The 16109-nt window shown below is 41.6% G+C and overlaps 1 protein-coding gene across 1 annotated transcript in view; it reads right to left on the bottom strand.

Moving 5' to 3' along the window:
* Positions 1-15786: 15786 nt before the first annotated feature.
* LOC144539385 (ATP-binding cassette sub-family C member 12-like) overlaps positions 15787-16109 on the bottom strand; it is a 28295-nt gene continuing 27972 nt past the window's right edge. Inside the window, exon 11 of the mRNA XM_078283983.1 lies at positions 15787-15915. Within this exon, the coding sequence (XP_078140109.1) occupies positions 15787-15915 (129 nt within the window). The remainder of the gene's footprint in view (positions 15916-16109) is intronic.

Raw genomic sequence — 16109 nt, 5'->3', positions numbered from 1 at the left:
CATAGCAGTAGGATGAACCATCTATAAAACGTATCTCCAAACACACCTTAAACATTCATTCATTCATTCATTCAACATTTATTTAGTTCTCAGAAGACACACTGAGGGTTGGGACCCTCTTTTCAAGTGGTGCAGAGATTACAAATAGAGACACAAGCAACAAAAGGGGGAAAAATAAATTAAGAATAAATGAATAAATAAACAATTAAACTGTGCATCACAGTGGGGAAACAAATCAAAGGGACAAGTGATAGGTCAGCTACATGACAGCTATATATAATAATGGTATTATGCTGTACACCGTCACTGAATAATCTAGAACCCCCATAGAATCTCTGGCACCGCCTATGGTTGATATCCTTGACTGAAAATGTCTCAAGGGAACAAAGGAACAAATTTCAGTAAGCCCTGTAAAATATTCCAAGTCTGAGGAGTGCAAAATTTAAAAGCAGTCTTTCCGAGGTCCGTGGAGACACGTGGAACCTGGAGCATTAGTCAATCCTGGGAGCATGTGTGGTAGGCTCCAAAATAAATGGTAAAATGGTAATCTCCCAAGGAGGGCTTTGTAAATAAACATATACCAATGCTGGTCTCTCCTGATACAAAGGGAGGGCCAACCAACTTTTTTTTATAGAGGATGCAATGGTGGGTGCTGTAACTATCACCTGTTATAAATCTAAGAGCTGAGTGATAAACTGCATCTAATGCCTTAAGCGTGGTAGCAGATTCATTTCTGTAGATTATGTCCCCATAATCCAAAAAAAAAGGGCGATACAAGAAGCTGAGTTTCATCCAAAATTTTTTAATTAAAGTATCAATATGTGATAAAAAAAAAAAATCTCATCCAACCAAATTCCAAGGTATTTATAATGGGGAACTTGTTCAATACATGTAGTACAGCAGATAAGCAGACACAGCAGATCTTTCAAATCTGGAAAGAAGCATCAAAATTCTTTTGAAAAATCCCATTAGCCACGTAAATTTCAAAATGGATGCCATTTTTAAAGATGGCTGCCATTCCGGCCATTTTTTTACCATAAAATTTTCATTGTCCGGGCCGATTTTGATGATTCTGGTGTCGAATGACAGGTTTTTAACTATGGAAAATTCAAATTTATACATCAGAAATCCTTTTTATATCTCCTTCTGCCATTTACTCAGAATATTTTTAAAAGTAATATGAAAAATATGCATAAACACAACATTATTTCAGCAAAACTTTTATTAGAAATGATGTACAAAAATTTTCATTTTATTTGCACATGAGGAGCTGAATATGATCCTTTGGTTACTATTGTACATAGCATTTGTACTGCGTAGCATAAAACATACAAAATGTAAAATGTAAAATGCAGTCATGTATAACCTGAACACTTTAGGATCAACAGTTCTGTTAGAGTAAATGTACATGTATAATCAACTAACCTACTGTATGCTCTGGGTTGAAATGGAGCCTAATCTTCACATCTGCAGCTACACAGTGCTGTGCAAGCAAGACCAAAGCTGTAGCATTTGCACCTTCCACGGCATTCAAATTTGCGTCCACACTTGGTCAGTTGTTGGCAACTCTCTGCAATAGGGGGGAGATCAGTCCACAAGTCCATCCCCAGTCGGCAGGACTTTGTGCTTCTGGTTGACAAAGTATTGATTGACCCCATATGCATCCTGCCTGGTAGGCAGCACGCTTTACATGCTGGAGTAGAGCAGCTCGAGTAGGAGGGATGGCTTCGTATGGCCTCTGCTTCCGAGCAAACATGTCCAGCCTTGCATCATCAACACCATCAGCTGTACTGGACCTGTCATACATCATGACCACAAAGTTTTCCAAGATCTTCATGTCGGCGTCATCTATTGTTGGTAGATACTGGCTGAGTTTGCTGAAAACATCAGAAGCCTCGTCACAAACATCCCAGGTTTGCCATGCAGTCTTCTTGCCTTTACCACGGAAGGCTGACACAACATCGCAGCCAGTGAAGGCATGGAAGAAGAGAATTCCTTTGCTCTTCTGCAAACCAATAGACAAAAAGAGTTCATGGATGGGAATCCATCTCAGGTTCCGGCCTTGGCCAAAGGCAATCCATAGTTGCTGAAGACCAATCTCTTGAAGGGTTGCCAGAACACTGACCGCTATGACGAGAACATCAGTGTAATTGGCTTTGATGAGGATGCTTTTGCAGCCCTCCTCTACTGCCTGCCTGGCATGCACAAATATCCGAGTGTCAGCTTCCTCATGACTACAGGGAGCCATTTTAGCCAGGCGTATCGGGTGATTGCTGGCGGCACCTTCTTCTTTGGTCACAATGATCATGTTTGTGGCAGACATCTGGGCTATCTTGTCAGCCAAGAAGTTGAAGATCTCAGTTTTGTTGTCGCTGTTTCTTAGGAAGTTCCGCCAGTTTGAGGGGACTTTACCGGTGCTCGTCACCCTGCGTCTGACTCCACGTCCTCGCTTTGACCTTGTCTCACTCTTTAGACTTGATGGGTGGTATACGTCAAATACAATGTCTGTCCGTTTGTACTTGGCGGAGTATGCCTGTATGGTGGGCAAAACATCCAATGCTGCATAGTCTTCAAATGTCTTTGAAGTTTGTGGTGGCAGACTGTTGACCAATGCTGAACCATCAATGATGATGCAATCAGTCTCTGGTTCCATATCTGGGATCTTAACAAGGGTCTCAAGAATAGCAGCAAGCTGAGATTTCTGACAGGTATGGAGGTATGGAGCTTTCCACCACCACTCAAGGCAGCAGGGAATGGATGGTTCTCATGGCGAAAAAATTCATTGAGATCACATTCTCTGTTCTGACATGAGATGAACAGCTTAGAGACGAGTTGGCAGTCTTTCTGCATGACCTTCTCCTTCGAAGAGTCAGCAGAGACTGGTTCCTGGCGGAAAAAATCTATTTGATTTTTCTTGATCGGTTTGCAGAAGGTGGATACGTCTTCTCCTTCCATTCCCTTCAAGAACTCTTGAAATCTGGCTCTGCCTTTCTCATAATGTGTGGCGATCAGTTCGCTGGCGTGAGCAATGTCTTTCGTGTCCAGTGACAACAGGTCCCGACTGTCTTCCTGGAAGGGATTGCCCATATCTGTCATGACATGGGAGAGTTTCTCCACTCTCTCAAGGAACACTTTTTGAGCTCGCTGAGTCTGTTCATGGTGGCTGGCATGTTCACTTGTCTCTTTGGCTTCGGATGCTGCCTCATACTGTGCGACTAAGTGGCTGACTTCAGAGCCAGCTACCATCTACCTTCTCAGTGCTGATGGATCCTCAGTGATGCCAATTGTTCCCCCGTCAGCCTTGATGACTGCATTGGCCTGCTCATGAGCCTGGTCGATGGCCATTGCTGAGAACTCACGACACGATTTGTGAACAACAAATTTTCCACTACGGAACTCCTGGGCCACCTGAGGGTGTTTCTCTTCCAGGGTCAGCATATCTCTCAGGTGGATTGGAAGCCATCGTGCATAGTTCATGTTGTTGTTTGCAAAGAAGTATGGTATCAGCTCAGCCAATGAATGACAGTACAGGATTGGCTTCCCTGAAGGATCGGATCAGTAGCAGGATCGCTAGCTCCACTGACAATACCAGATGCCAGAAGTGAAACTGGGGACTCTGCTGTTTGCGACTATCACACCAAGTTTCGAAGCTGGACATTTCCTGGGAGCTACCAGCTGTTTCATTGCAGTAATCAGTGTAAGCTGTCTGAAGAAGCTTATATAGACTGCATGCTGTTATCTGATGTGCCTGATGTGTCCTGGTGATGCTTGAAGCCACTAGAAATGATTCTGCTGTCCCAGGAGATGCTATCCCTGCCTCCACGAGGGCCGCAGTCCAGCCACTGTCCCGGAGAAGACTGCCAATTGACTTCAGTGCAGCCATCTCAATATGTAGGCCTCCAAACATGATAACAAACTTGTCTTCACCATACTTTTCAGGCCAGTGCCACTGAATTTGTTTTGCTACTGCATAAATTGGCTGATCAGCAGCAATGATAGGTACCTGACCTGGGTTCAGGAAAGTCACTATGTCCTTGATCTTGTCCATCACGTGCCTTACTGTGGCAACTGAGTGAGCCTGATCTCGAAGGAGAGGTAACAGAGATGTAATGCTCACTTCAAATGGCGGGCTTCTCTTCATTGAAGCATGGTGGGCTGACCAAGTGACGTTCACCTCCCCATCTATGCCCTCAATTGCTGTGACCTTCTGCAGCCATTCGTATTCATGCCCCAGTTGTAGCCTCAGCAGAGTGGCATCTGGATCAATCACACCACCATGTGGAGGAGATGGCTTCTTCTTTGCAAAGAAGGCAGATGTGAGAGGTGAATGTTGGTAAAGGAATCAGGAAGTTCTGGAACTTTTTTCACTCTCTCTTCCCCAAATCTGGATTGTTCATGCTCTTCCCCTCTGCCATCTTTGGTTGGATGCTGGAAAACTGAAATGCTGGTTCCATGGAAAGAGGTGGTTGCTGTTGTTGCAATTGGGTTATGGTCTATGTTATCCATGGCGGCTGTGGTGAACAATCCTCTCCGCAAAACTGGTGGACAGACAATCCCATCTGCAACGTACTTCTTGATTGTTGCCTCTCCTAACTGTGCAGATATCTCCAGCACTCTGTCGTAAGATATGCTGATGCCGTGCTCATGAAGCAATTCCACCAACAATCTTTTTCTGGTCTTGGCATAGACTGACATTCCCATGTAAACAGGAAAAGGGGTTTCCCGATCTTTTGAGTGTCTGTGAGTTGCTGTGCCTTCTTTGTACCTTGCGTAGCAGTTGTACTGCAGCAGCTGGGCAATTGCTAAGTCTGTTTTTGCTTCACCAAATCTGAGTTGAGACTTAATATCAGCCCCATGTTCAACCATTCCCACAAATTGAAGAAGACTGGGCGGAATGGCCTCCTCAATACATCCCTCGTGGAAGGTTCCATCAAATGTAGATTTGTGGTCGAGACAATAGGAGCTTCAGAGTTAGACTTGGTCTCCACAATGTAGATTACTAGCTCTGAAAATGCCAGAGGGTAGGCATCTTGATTGTTACTTGCCACGTACTGCTGCTGTCGCTTGATGGTTCTCAGGTGGGTCCTCTCTCTGTTATACAGGTCTGTCAAACATGCGACATGGTACTTGAACTCCTGTGCAATAGCATCCCCACCACCCAGTTTTGCCAGAAGTTTTCCATCATTCAGACTTCAGGCACATTCATTCAATCGTTCATTAAGATGCATTGTCGTTACCTGGCTCAGTTCGGATGCTGGAGCTTCTTTTTCACATAGGAAGCATTCTGAAGCTTGGCCTTCATTGCTGGTTCTTCTCAGGTTTGTGTGCCCTTCTGCCAGCTGATTACTCTGACCAGCAGCTCTTCTTTTCTGTGCCCGTTCCAGTTTAGTGTTGTTAAAGAGAAGGCGACAGGTCTGGTGGTACTTTGCCTCATTCCTTTTAAGTGTTTCCTCTATGCCATTACCCTCATCCAGTCTTGTTGGGTCAAGAACAATTGGGAGTTCATTGATGGCTTGAAAGAGAGGAACATTGGTGGCAATCATGGTATAGCCATTATGTTTACTTGGATAATGTATTGGTGGTGATTTGAGAGCTTCCTTTGTCTCCTTTTGACAGAGGCAACATTTGCTCCAGTCAGGTTGCCATGTAGATGGCACTGGAACTGCATTGGCATTGGCCATCTTGCTGAACAGTATGCTATAGCAGACAATTAGAATATGCTATAGGTATAGAAATCTTCTGCAGATGGATTGCAGTGCAGCCCTAAAGCTTCTACCACCTACACCATGCGTCTTAGCAGCCCATAGCTCAGTAAGCAGATTATTTTCTTTCAATGGCTGAAATATGGTAAAAGGAAGCTTCTTAGCCTCTCCAGAGTTATAAATCTGGCTTCTCTGTGGTCAAAAATGTATGGTTTGATAGCAAGATCATTCATATTGGACAATCCTACACAAAGTTGCCCCCAAAATATTATTTCCGGGAAAAGTGGCAGCCATCTTGATTTTTGCGTGGCTAATGGGTTTTATCAAAAGAACAATCCCCAAGGAGTATTTGTGCCAATTTTGGTACTTCTTTCAACTTGTGAAAGATTTTCCTGCAAAAATGCAATTAGCTGCTACACTAATGTGGCAGTTAATGTGCAGAGCTGAAGATCATTCAAATTATTTTTTAGTCATCATATTTAGTCTTGTCTGCGTTTAACACCAATTTAAGATCTAACTGTAATTTTTGCAAAGCATCAAATACATGTTGCACATGAAGAATGGCAGCTTGTATAGAACATGAAAAACAATACACAGGGTTCCTACACCTTTTCCAAAGTTACATTCAAGCACTTTTCAAGCATTTTCAAGGAGCATTTTCAAGCTTTTCCAGCACCTTACAGCTGTGATAAATTACATATTTATATACATATATATACTCAAAATGATTATTTCACTTCTTCATCACATTAAATCAGATGCTATTGTGCTATAAACAACCAAAATTATGTTTCGTGACAGCAATGCTGTAACGATTATGTAGCGACCATTAATACCAGAGATAGTATTCGTGGAAATAAACGGAATGTTTTTCTTAACAAGTATTGCTACTCCCCTGGCTCTCGCATTAAATTTAGAATGATATATTTGGGTTATCAGGTTCTTCTTAAGTTTGTAACGCTCTTTTGTAAAGGTGTGTTTCTTATAGGAATATAATATCTGATTTAAAGGTTTGGAGCTGTAACCAACCAGTTGGTGAAAATATGTCTCATGAAATAAAATAAGCGCTAATATGATGATTGGGGTGATCTCAGGTTGGGCTGGAACTGCATTACGAACGAGGGGAGAGGGATTTAAAAAGAAGTGGGCATTTAGGAGGCAGGAGGGTCTACTGAAAGATAATATGGAGGATTATGGAGTACAACACCACCACTAACTATGACCTCAATCAGGGATGCAAACTCATGGAGAGTGGAAAAAGGTGACAGATGCCAGGGCAGACACAAAACTATTCAGAAATCATTCACCTTAAGTGCCCTATTTTGGGATCAAAAAGGCAACTGTCACCTAAAGGTGACTAGTTTACATCCCTGCTCAATGCTAAACATATAATTGAATTAACACCTCTATGACAGCGTCAAAAAAACTGAACATTATAGGCATCATAAAAGTAAACTTTATGGCTTTATGGATTGTAGTATAGTAATAAGAGATGATGACAGGACAACAAAGGGGGAAATGAAGCAGAGTCTGTAACTTAGTTTACATTTCCAAACTACGTTACCGTTAACATTATTAGCTGTCATTTAAAGGTAATGTTAGCTGTTACGCTGCATATTCCATAAATGAACGTGCCGTAATTGACATGCAATACTAGTACTACCATATTGTATCACCCTCGATCCCTCCCGAAAATCGACTATCATTTGTATTTTTCGTTTTCAAGCCAACACTCATTGAAACGGCAACCTCCCGACATGTCGTCTATTAGCCTCCCACTCACTTCACTGTCCCATCAGAGGGCACACATCAAAAAAGACTGACACATGTGCAGAGTGGCAAGCGAGGCTCGAGCGGAGTCGTCTTCATTTTGTGCGAAAGGCAAAAGCAATTACACTCTCTCTCTCCAACTTATTTTATTTCTTTATCTATAAATCAAACTATTCAGTCAGATAGCGATTTATTATGAAAGTAATGCAATTAACGTTACAATTTCAAGCAGTTTCAAGTACTTTATTCAAAATCCAAGCACTTTTCAAACCTTGAAAACACCACATTAAAATTCAAGTGTTTTCAAGGATTTCCAGCACCCGTAGGAACCCTGAATACAGAATAGTGTCATCTGCATAGAGGTGGACATTACAGGCTCTCAAAGACTTTGCAACATCATTTATAAATAAGTATATACTGCTGAATCCTGCATAACTCTGTAAGATTGTCCTAGAGAGTAAATCTTCCACCTGCTCTCTTGACCCTGTCCCTACTTCATTTTTTAAGAGGGTTTTCAATAGTGTCTCAAACTCTGCTCTCTCAGTAAGGTACTTGAAAAAGTAGTTTCTAACCATATTAACAACGTTTTAAATGAAAACAACATTCTGGAGAAGTTTCAGTCAGGTGTCAGAGCCAACCACAACACAGAAACTGCTCTCACCGAAATAGTCAATGATTTGAGACTTAGCACTAACGCCAGCAGGATTGTGTGTTCTCCTACCTGGAGCTGGTGAGTAACCAGTATGATGGATTTCCCCTGGAGGTCCTTCTTGATGCATTCCTCAAACATGTGTTTCCCCACGTGGGTGTCAACAGCAGACAACGGGTCGTCCAGCAGGAAGATGTCTTTATCGGAGTAGACCGCTCTAGCCAAGCTGATCCTCTGCTTCTGCCCCCCGGACAGATTCAGCCCCCGCTCTCCTATCTGCCGACAACACAGCAAGAAGTTACTGTCACGTCCACGACCACAAAGTCTGGTACATCCCAAAATCCACTTTGAGTATTTTACCAGCCACTAGATGTTTAAAATAGAATAGGATCTCTTTTTTTGGTTACCTGCCAAAGTGGCTGCTAGAGGACACTAACTTATCAGCCACAGACAAACATTTAGCAGCATTTGGCTGGTGACTGATGGTCATTTCCCAGCCTGGGAGAAGGATAGTAATGGTTTCTGAATTACCAAGGATGTCTTTCATTTTCAAAAAGATCTTGGTATGTGTGATGCCAATTGTTTCAGCAAAACTCTTCTTCAGATATAATACTTAAAACAAGGACTACAGCCATTTTAAGAGGATTGTTTGAAAGCATTGGAAAGACATGTTTGGACAATATCAATCAGTATGACTGAGGAGAGAGTTCTTACCTCGGTTTGATCACCATAGGGGAGGATGTCCAAGTCGGCTCTGAGGCAACAAGCACTCAGAACTCTGTCATACCTGAAGAGGAACAACCCAAGACAGTTAGCAGCCTGACCATAAGGGACTGCCAAGCATACTGTACCATTCAGTAGTGCTACTTTTAGGACCTGATTGATTCCATTAAAATAAATATGTTATTATGCAATAAATATTCAAAAAGACCTTAGAAAAGTATGAAAGTAACTAAGCTAGTACGGTACTAACAAGACTAAGAGTCTAACAGCCTTGCGACGTTGAATTTGTGGAAGCGCCCCTGCCGGGAAACGAACACGGGTCTCCCGATTGAGAGTCTGCTATCTAACTCCCTGCTCTACACTTTCACCCACGTGACCATAAAGTGGTGAACAATAACAACAAAGTGATCAAAGCGATCCACAGAGCCCCTGCTGTCAGGTGGCTAATAAATGGATCTAGGCAAATAAAGCATGCTTTAAATTTTTATTTCTCAACTTTACTTTACTACAGAAGCACAACTAACAGTAACTATGGTCTGTCAGACATGCTAAGGCATAATGTCCCCAGCAGTTTATCAGACAGGAGCAGTGGATGCTGGTCCATAGAGGATAGGGGGGATGATCCTCCCCTTTGTTTTTGTTTTTTTGAGAAAAAAATAATGAAATTTCTTCAACAGCACTTCCGAGCAGAATGCTAAGATAATGGCGAGGGAGGACAAGGGAGGACAATCTCCTTTCACCCTCCCCTAATTCCCCTTTGCTCCCATTATTTTTTTTTCCTCCTGTTGTAAAGTCAGATGAGAGCAAACTGACTCTCTACTTCCTATTTCGCTGGCAGAACCAAAGACAATACGCAAGGAATGAGTCAACAAAATACAAGACTTGGGAATTTTTGTAATTCTGTTTACAGTCACTGTCAGGGTCCAGGATACATAAGATTTTCCTGTCCACTTGATGCATATGATTAGTGTGTTTTGGTCTAGCTTACTTGACATAACAACCAGTCACAGGCCCAACCCCCATCATGAATATTTATGACAATACCAGTGTAATGAGGACACTCGTCATTATTGTGCAGCCCAAACAGATTTAGCTCACATCAAAATCTAGTATCCATGAGTCAGCAATCTAGAAGGGTTTCCGGCTTTCTCCCTAACCAGACGCTCTCTGCTTTGCTCCCTGCCGGCTTATCTATTTTCAGAAATATTTTCCTGTTTTTTCCTGTTTTTCCCCACTGACCAACTATTTTTAAGTATTTTTTCTGTTGCTGTTCTTTTTTATCTTTTATTTATTTAATTTTTATTGTTACTGTGGGAAAATGCCGATGGTTAAAGTCAGTGACTCACTTACACTTTACCAAATCAGCCAGGATGAGCAGCTCATTGACACGCTGTTTGAGTCTTCTGCCCGCATTCCTCATGTAGAAACATCTGGTAAAAGTACAGACTCCAACACTACGACCCATACTACGGACCTAGCTGACACTCTCCCATGGCTTGACCCAACCGCAAATGGACCAGCCGCGGAGGCATCCCCTCCGCCACTCGCTACAGACACAACCGACACCATCTCCGAGCCGCAAGGTGGACTGGCCCCGGACAGCACTTCCATGATGCAGCCCAGTACTAGCCGCAGAGCTAATGCTAATGCTAATGCTAATGCCAGCACTGGTCCCGGTGCTAATGCTACCTCCAGGCACTCACCGCCGACTACCTCCAGGCGGAAAATGCGGCCTGCTAATCAACATACTAGGCCGAGGGCCAGAAGAAATATTGCAAATTCCACACTTGATAAGCCAACGGCCAGAATAAATATTGCTAATTCCACACCTGATAAGCCAGACACTATTCTGATTGGGGACTCTATAACCAAGCATGTAAGAATGGCAAAGAGTGAAAATCTAACTATGGATGACACATCTGTCAGGGAGCTAACAGGGCTGTTGCCAGTTATCCTCTCTACACATCCAGGTAACATGAGGATTATTATTCACGTTGGGTCTTTTGACATTCTGCAAGGGAAAACTGGCTCTGAGATCCTGAAAAAAGACTTTTGCCTGCTACTGGAGAAGCTGAGTGACTGTCGGTCGCAACATGTATTCATTTCAGGCCCCATTCCAACCTTGGGGAAAGGAATCAAATCTTTTAGCAGACTCCTTGCCCTGAATACATGGCTGACATCGGCGTGCCTCACCCATGGGATAAAGTTTATTGACAATTTCAATATCTTTTGGAACTGTAAAGATCGCTTTAAGCCTGATGGGATTCATCCAAGCATCACTGGTTCCAGACTACTCGGTGCCAACCTACGTCATGCTCTTGGGACGCCATACCAAAACAAGAATGCACGGATAAGCGCGAAGGACAAGGACAGCACACACAGGCGGACAGCCTGTATCTCTCCCCCCTCACCTGACCCTCTGCTCCACATCACCCAAGGCATTCAGAGGATGTCTCTGTCCCAATCAGGGATCCAACGCCCCCCCTCCCCCCCTCCACCACACTCACCAATCAAGGAGTTAGTTAAAGCTGCCATGCTGAAGCTCAGTCAAATTGATGAACTATTAAACAGCAATAACCACATCTTAAATTTGTCAATGTTCAGCCACAACCAGTTTCCTTTCCTGTCACAGAATCCCTACAGCTGAAATTAGCTCTTTTTAATGTCAGATCATTGGCTAACAAATCCTTTTTGGTTAATGATCTGATAATTGAAAAGAATTTGCATTTAATGTTTTTAGTTGAGACCCGGCTAAACAGCACTACTGGTGTAGCAACACTGATAGAGGCTTGTCCTCCAAACTATAATTTTTATCAGTCAGTCAGACAGAACAGGAAAGGAGGAGGGATTGCAGCCATTTTTTCTACACAGTTTGTGTGTAATGACATTGACCTGGGTGAATTTACATCATTTGAATATCTTGCTCTTGAGCTCAAAGCAGAATTATCAGTGCTCATCATTACATTGTATCGGCCACCAAGATATTCAACACTGTTTCTGCAGGAATTCTCAGAGCTGATCTCACTTGGTATCACTAGATATGATAGATTAATCCTGAATGGAGACCTGAATATTCATATCAACAAAAAGAATGACTCCAAAGCTATGGAGCTTGTGAATTTACTGGACAGCTTTGAACTTACCCAACATGTAAATGTTACCAGCATGGTAACATTCTAGACTTGGTAATAACAACAGGGTTAAACATTGACAATGTTTCAGTATTAGAATTACCTATTTCTGACCATCACTGTGTGTTTTTTGATGCCAGCCTAATCTTAAGAAAGACTAAAAGGGATTTTTTGGTTCAAAAGAGATTCCTAGATAGCAAGGCTGAAGCAAAGTTCTCTAATGTTATGAAATCATTTGAGTCATACAGCATTGACTGCTCTTTAAATGACATGGTTGAAAATTTCAACAATACCTTGTCATCTGCTTTAAATACTGTTGCTCCACTAAAGGTTAAGAAGAGGTCGACTGACAGAATCTCCCCATGGTTAAACAATAACAGTGTTAATGAGATTAAGAGAATCTGTCGAGCAGCTGAAAGAAAATGGAGGAAAACCAGGCTCACAGTTCACTGTAATATATACAAAGAAGCCATGACTGTCTATAACAAAGCAATACGTCTAGCAAGAAAGGATTACTTTTCTAGGATTATTACAGAGAATGCTGGAAACTCTAGAATATTATTCTCCACTATTGACCAGCTACTCAACACTGCCCCCACCCGTCCGCAGTCCTCTGCATCAAATTGTGAAGAACTTGCATTGTTCTTCAATAACAAAATAACTTCAATTAGAGCCAGCATTGCTGCTGATGTAAACACAGATGACCTCAGCAAACCCTGTAAAGAAGATGTAACCATGGGAAAATTCACTTGTATTACATTAACTGAGCTTTGCAAGACTGTCACCGAGTGTAACTCCTCCACCTCATGTATTGACCCTGTACCTACAGCATTTTTTAAGCAGGTGTTCGATAGTGTTTCAAGTCATGTCCTGAAGATTATAAATACATCCCTTCAAACAGGCATCTTCCCAGATGCATTCAAAACAGCTGTTGTAAAACCCTTACTAAAGAAACCCAACCTAGATGGTAATGCACTGACAAGCTATAGGCCGATATCCAACCTTCCATACATTAGTAAGATACTTGAAAAGGTAGTTTCAGTGCAAATAAACACCTTTCTTAAAGAAAATAATATCCTGGAGGAATTTCAATCAGGCTTTAGAACATACCACAGCACTGAAACTGCTCTTACTAAAATAATCAGCGACCTCAGACTAAACTCTGATGAAAATAAGGTCTCAATTCTTGTCCTCTTGGACCTAAGTGCAGCGTTTGATACGATTGACCATGATATCTTAATCAATCGTCTTGAAAAGTTGGTTGGTCTTTCTGACTGTGTGTTAAACTGGTTCAAAACATACATCAAAGGGAGAAAGTTTTACATCAGTCTTGGAGATCATGTGTCTGAGAAACATGACATCTGTTTTGGGGTTGCACAAGGGAGCTGCCTTGGTCCATTATTATTCTCACTATACATGCTGCCACTTGGTGACATCATTAGAGAGCACGATGTATGTTTCCATAGTTATGCGGATGACACGCAACTGTACATCTCTGCTGAACCAAATGATGCTGCAGCTATAAACTCCATACTACCTGTCTTTTGGCAATAAATAAATGGATGAGCAAAAATTTTCTAAAGTTAAACGAGGACAAAACTGAAATCCTACTAGTCGGCCCTAAAACAAAAAGAGAAATGCTGTTTAATAATCTGGGAGCATTGACTCCCTGGATTAAATCTGAGGTTACAAGTCTTGGTGTTATCCTAGATTCAGATCTAAGCGTCAAGTCCCACATTAACAAGGTGACGAAAACATCATTTTTCCACCTTAGAAACATAGCTAAAGTACGACCATTTATAAATCAAAAAGATGCTGAAAAACTGATTCATGCCTTTATTTCAAGCCGACTCGATTACTGTAACGCACTTTTTACTGGTCTCCCGAAAAAAAAAACACTGAGAGACTTCAGCTCATTCAAAACTCTGCAGCTCGGCTATTAACCAGAACCAAGAGGAGAGAGCACATTAGTCCAGTTTTAGCTGCTCTACACTGGCTTCCTGTAACATTTAGAATTGATTTTAAGGTCCTCCTCCTTATATACAAAGCCCTTAATGGGCTAGGACCAAGCTACATTGCTAACTCCCTTGTTCACTACCTGCCTTCAAGAACACTGCGATCATCTGCTGCTGGTTTATTGGAGGTTCCCAGCAACAGCCGAAAGAAAATCGGGGATGCAACTTTGTCAATTACGCCCCAAAGCTATGGAACACACTACCTATAGATATCAGGGAAGCCAGCTCGCTAAATATTTTTAAAAGAAAGCTAAAAACTTATCTCTTCACTTTAGCCTTTAACTAGCTATGACTTTCCCGATACAGGCCTTAAATTCTTATTTTTTTTTTTTTTTCTCACTTTGCTTCGCACTTATGCACTGCTGCACTTCTTTTAAAATTTGTATTTTACTTGATTTTATGCATCCTATGTACTCTATTTTTTAACTTTATTTTTATTATTATTTTACAGTGGATTTTATTTTCCATCTTATGTTATGCATTCCTCATATTTTTACTATTGTTATTCAGTGGGTTTTATTTTCCATCTTATGTTATGCTCATTCTATGTCTATTTTCATGTGAAGATGCATTTTATGTATTCTATTCTCCTCTTATCTTATTCTCACTATCATTATCAAGTTTTATGTGAAGCACTTGGTGCATGTAATTTCTCTGTTGTAAAGCACTTTGAGCTGCATTTCTTGTATGAAAGGTGCTATACAAATAAAGTTTATTATTATTATTATTTATTATTATCTTGCCATCTTTGGCAGGACTGAGCTGACTTTCTGATGACAACCCTGCTACATAAAAGATAACCTATGACCTTTTACTGTTTGACAGCCTTGTCAGATGCTAGCTCACAGAGATAAGATAAACTTTATCCTATATAGTCAGCTGAGGGAAAGCTTTAACACGTGTCAGGTGAAATAGCCATATAAGTTAGACCAATTAAAAACATTGTGGAAAATTGCCACATCCTTTGTTTTAATGTTACATAATCTGTGATCATTGCAGTAACGTTTGGCAGTGCTAATGCATTAAAGGTCCCATATTCTACACTTTCCAGTGTTTTATTTTATGTCTTGAGGTCCATTCAAAGCTGTTTGTGTGGTGTCATGTACCAAAACCACTCTCAATCCATTTTTACACGTTCATTTTCCAGCATCTCTCTGAGCCTTACCAAGAACAGGCTGTTTCTGTCGCTGTGTCTTTAAGGCTCATTAATATTAACGACCCTCTGTTCTGATTGGTTAACCATTTCAAGAGTGAAACGTGAGACACCGCAGTCCGGCAGCTACAGGTAGGGAAAACCGCTCAACCGCTTTGAAAGAAATACTTTGTTAGTCTATTATTTCTTACAAAAATGATAATGAGCTAAGTTACGGATATGGATGGTGTGGATTTAGTTGTCGACCGTGCGTTTTGATACTTTCACAATGTTTAGATAGCACATCCAACTCCTTTATAATCAAAGAGGCAAGGGAAATCCCGTTTTCCACAATATGGGACCTTTAATATCACAGCAGTGGTCTCAAACCATGTGGCATGAAGGGCCATGAGGTGATTGAAATCACCTGGTGTAGTCTTTGGTTATACCGAAAACCTGCCTACCCCCCACCCTCCATGGCACATGGTTTGAAACCACTGACATACGGTATTCCTCTTAGCTTACAATACCTCAGAACCAGTCATCCACAAAATAAGGATTGTTGATGCTGTTGTTTCTACATTTAGCTGATGTTCTTATCTGCAGTTACTTCTTATTTATTCAGAGTGACAATGCCTGTCTGTTAGTTTATTAAAGCGGTCTATTACTTGGTCTGGTCAAAAGGTTCTCCCATCAGGATGTTGTCTTGGACTGTTCCATGGAATATCCAAGCCTGCTGGGAAACGTAGGCAAAAGTTCCATCGGCTGTGATGGAGCCCTGCTGAAGGTGCATCTAAGATACAAAAGGACAAACATCAATAACACCATCTACCACAGCAACATCTGTTCAGTAAGTGATTCTCAAACTTTTACATATCAAGGACCCCCAATTTAGTACACATTAGGGCCACAGACCCATTTGATAAGATTTTGTCTCTTGGACCCAAATCTGAGAATATTTTTATTGTTACATATGATTTTTTCCAG

The sequence above is a fragment of the Centroberyx gerrardi genome, chromosome 1, assembly GCF_048128805.1.
Source record: "Centroberyx gerrardi isolate f3 chromosome 1, fCenGer3.hap1.cur.20231027, whole genome shotgun sequence".
NCBI classification, from domain to species: domain Eukaryota; kingdom Metazoa; phylum Chordata; class Actinopteri; order Beryciformes; family Berycidae; genus Centroberyx; species Centroberyx gerrardi.
This window is presented reverse-complemented; position numbering and strand designations above follow the sequence as displayed.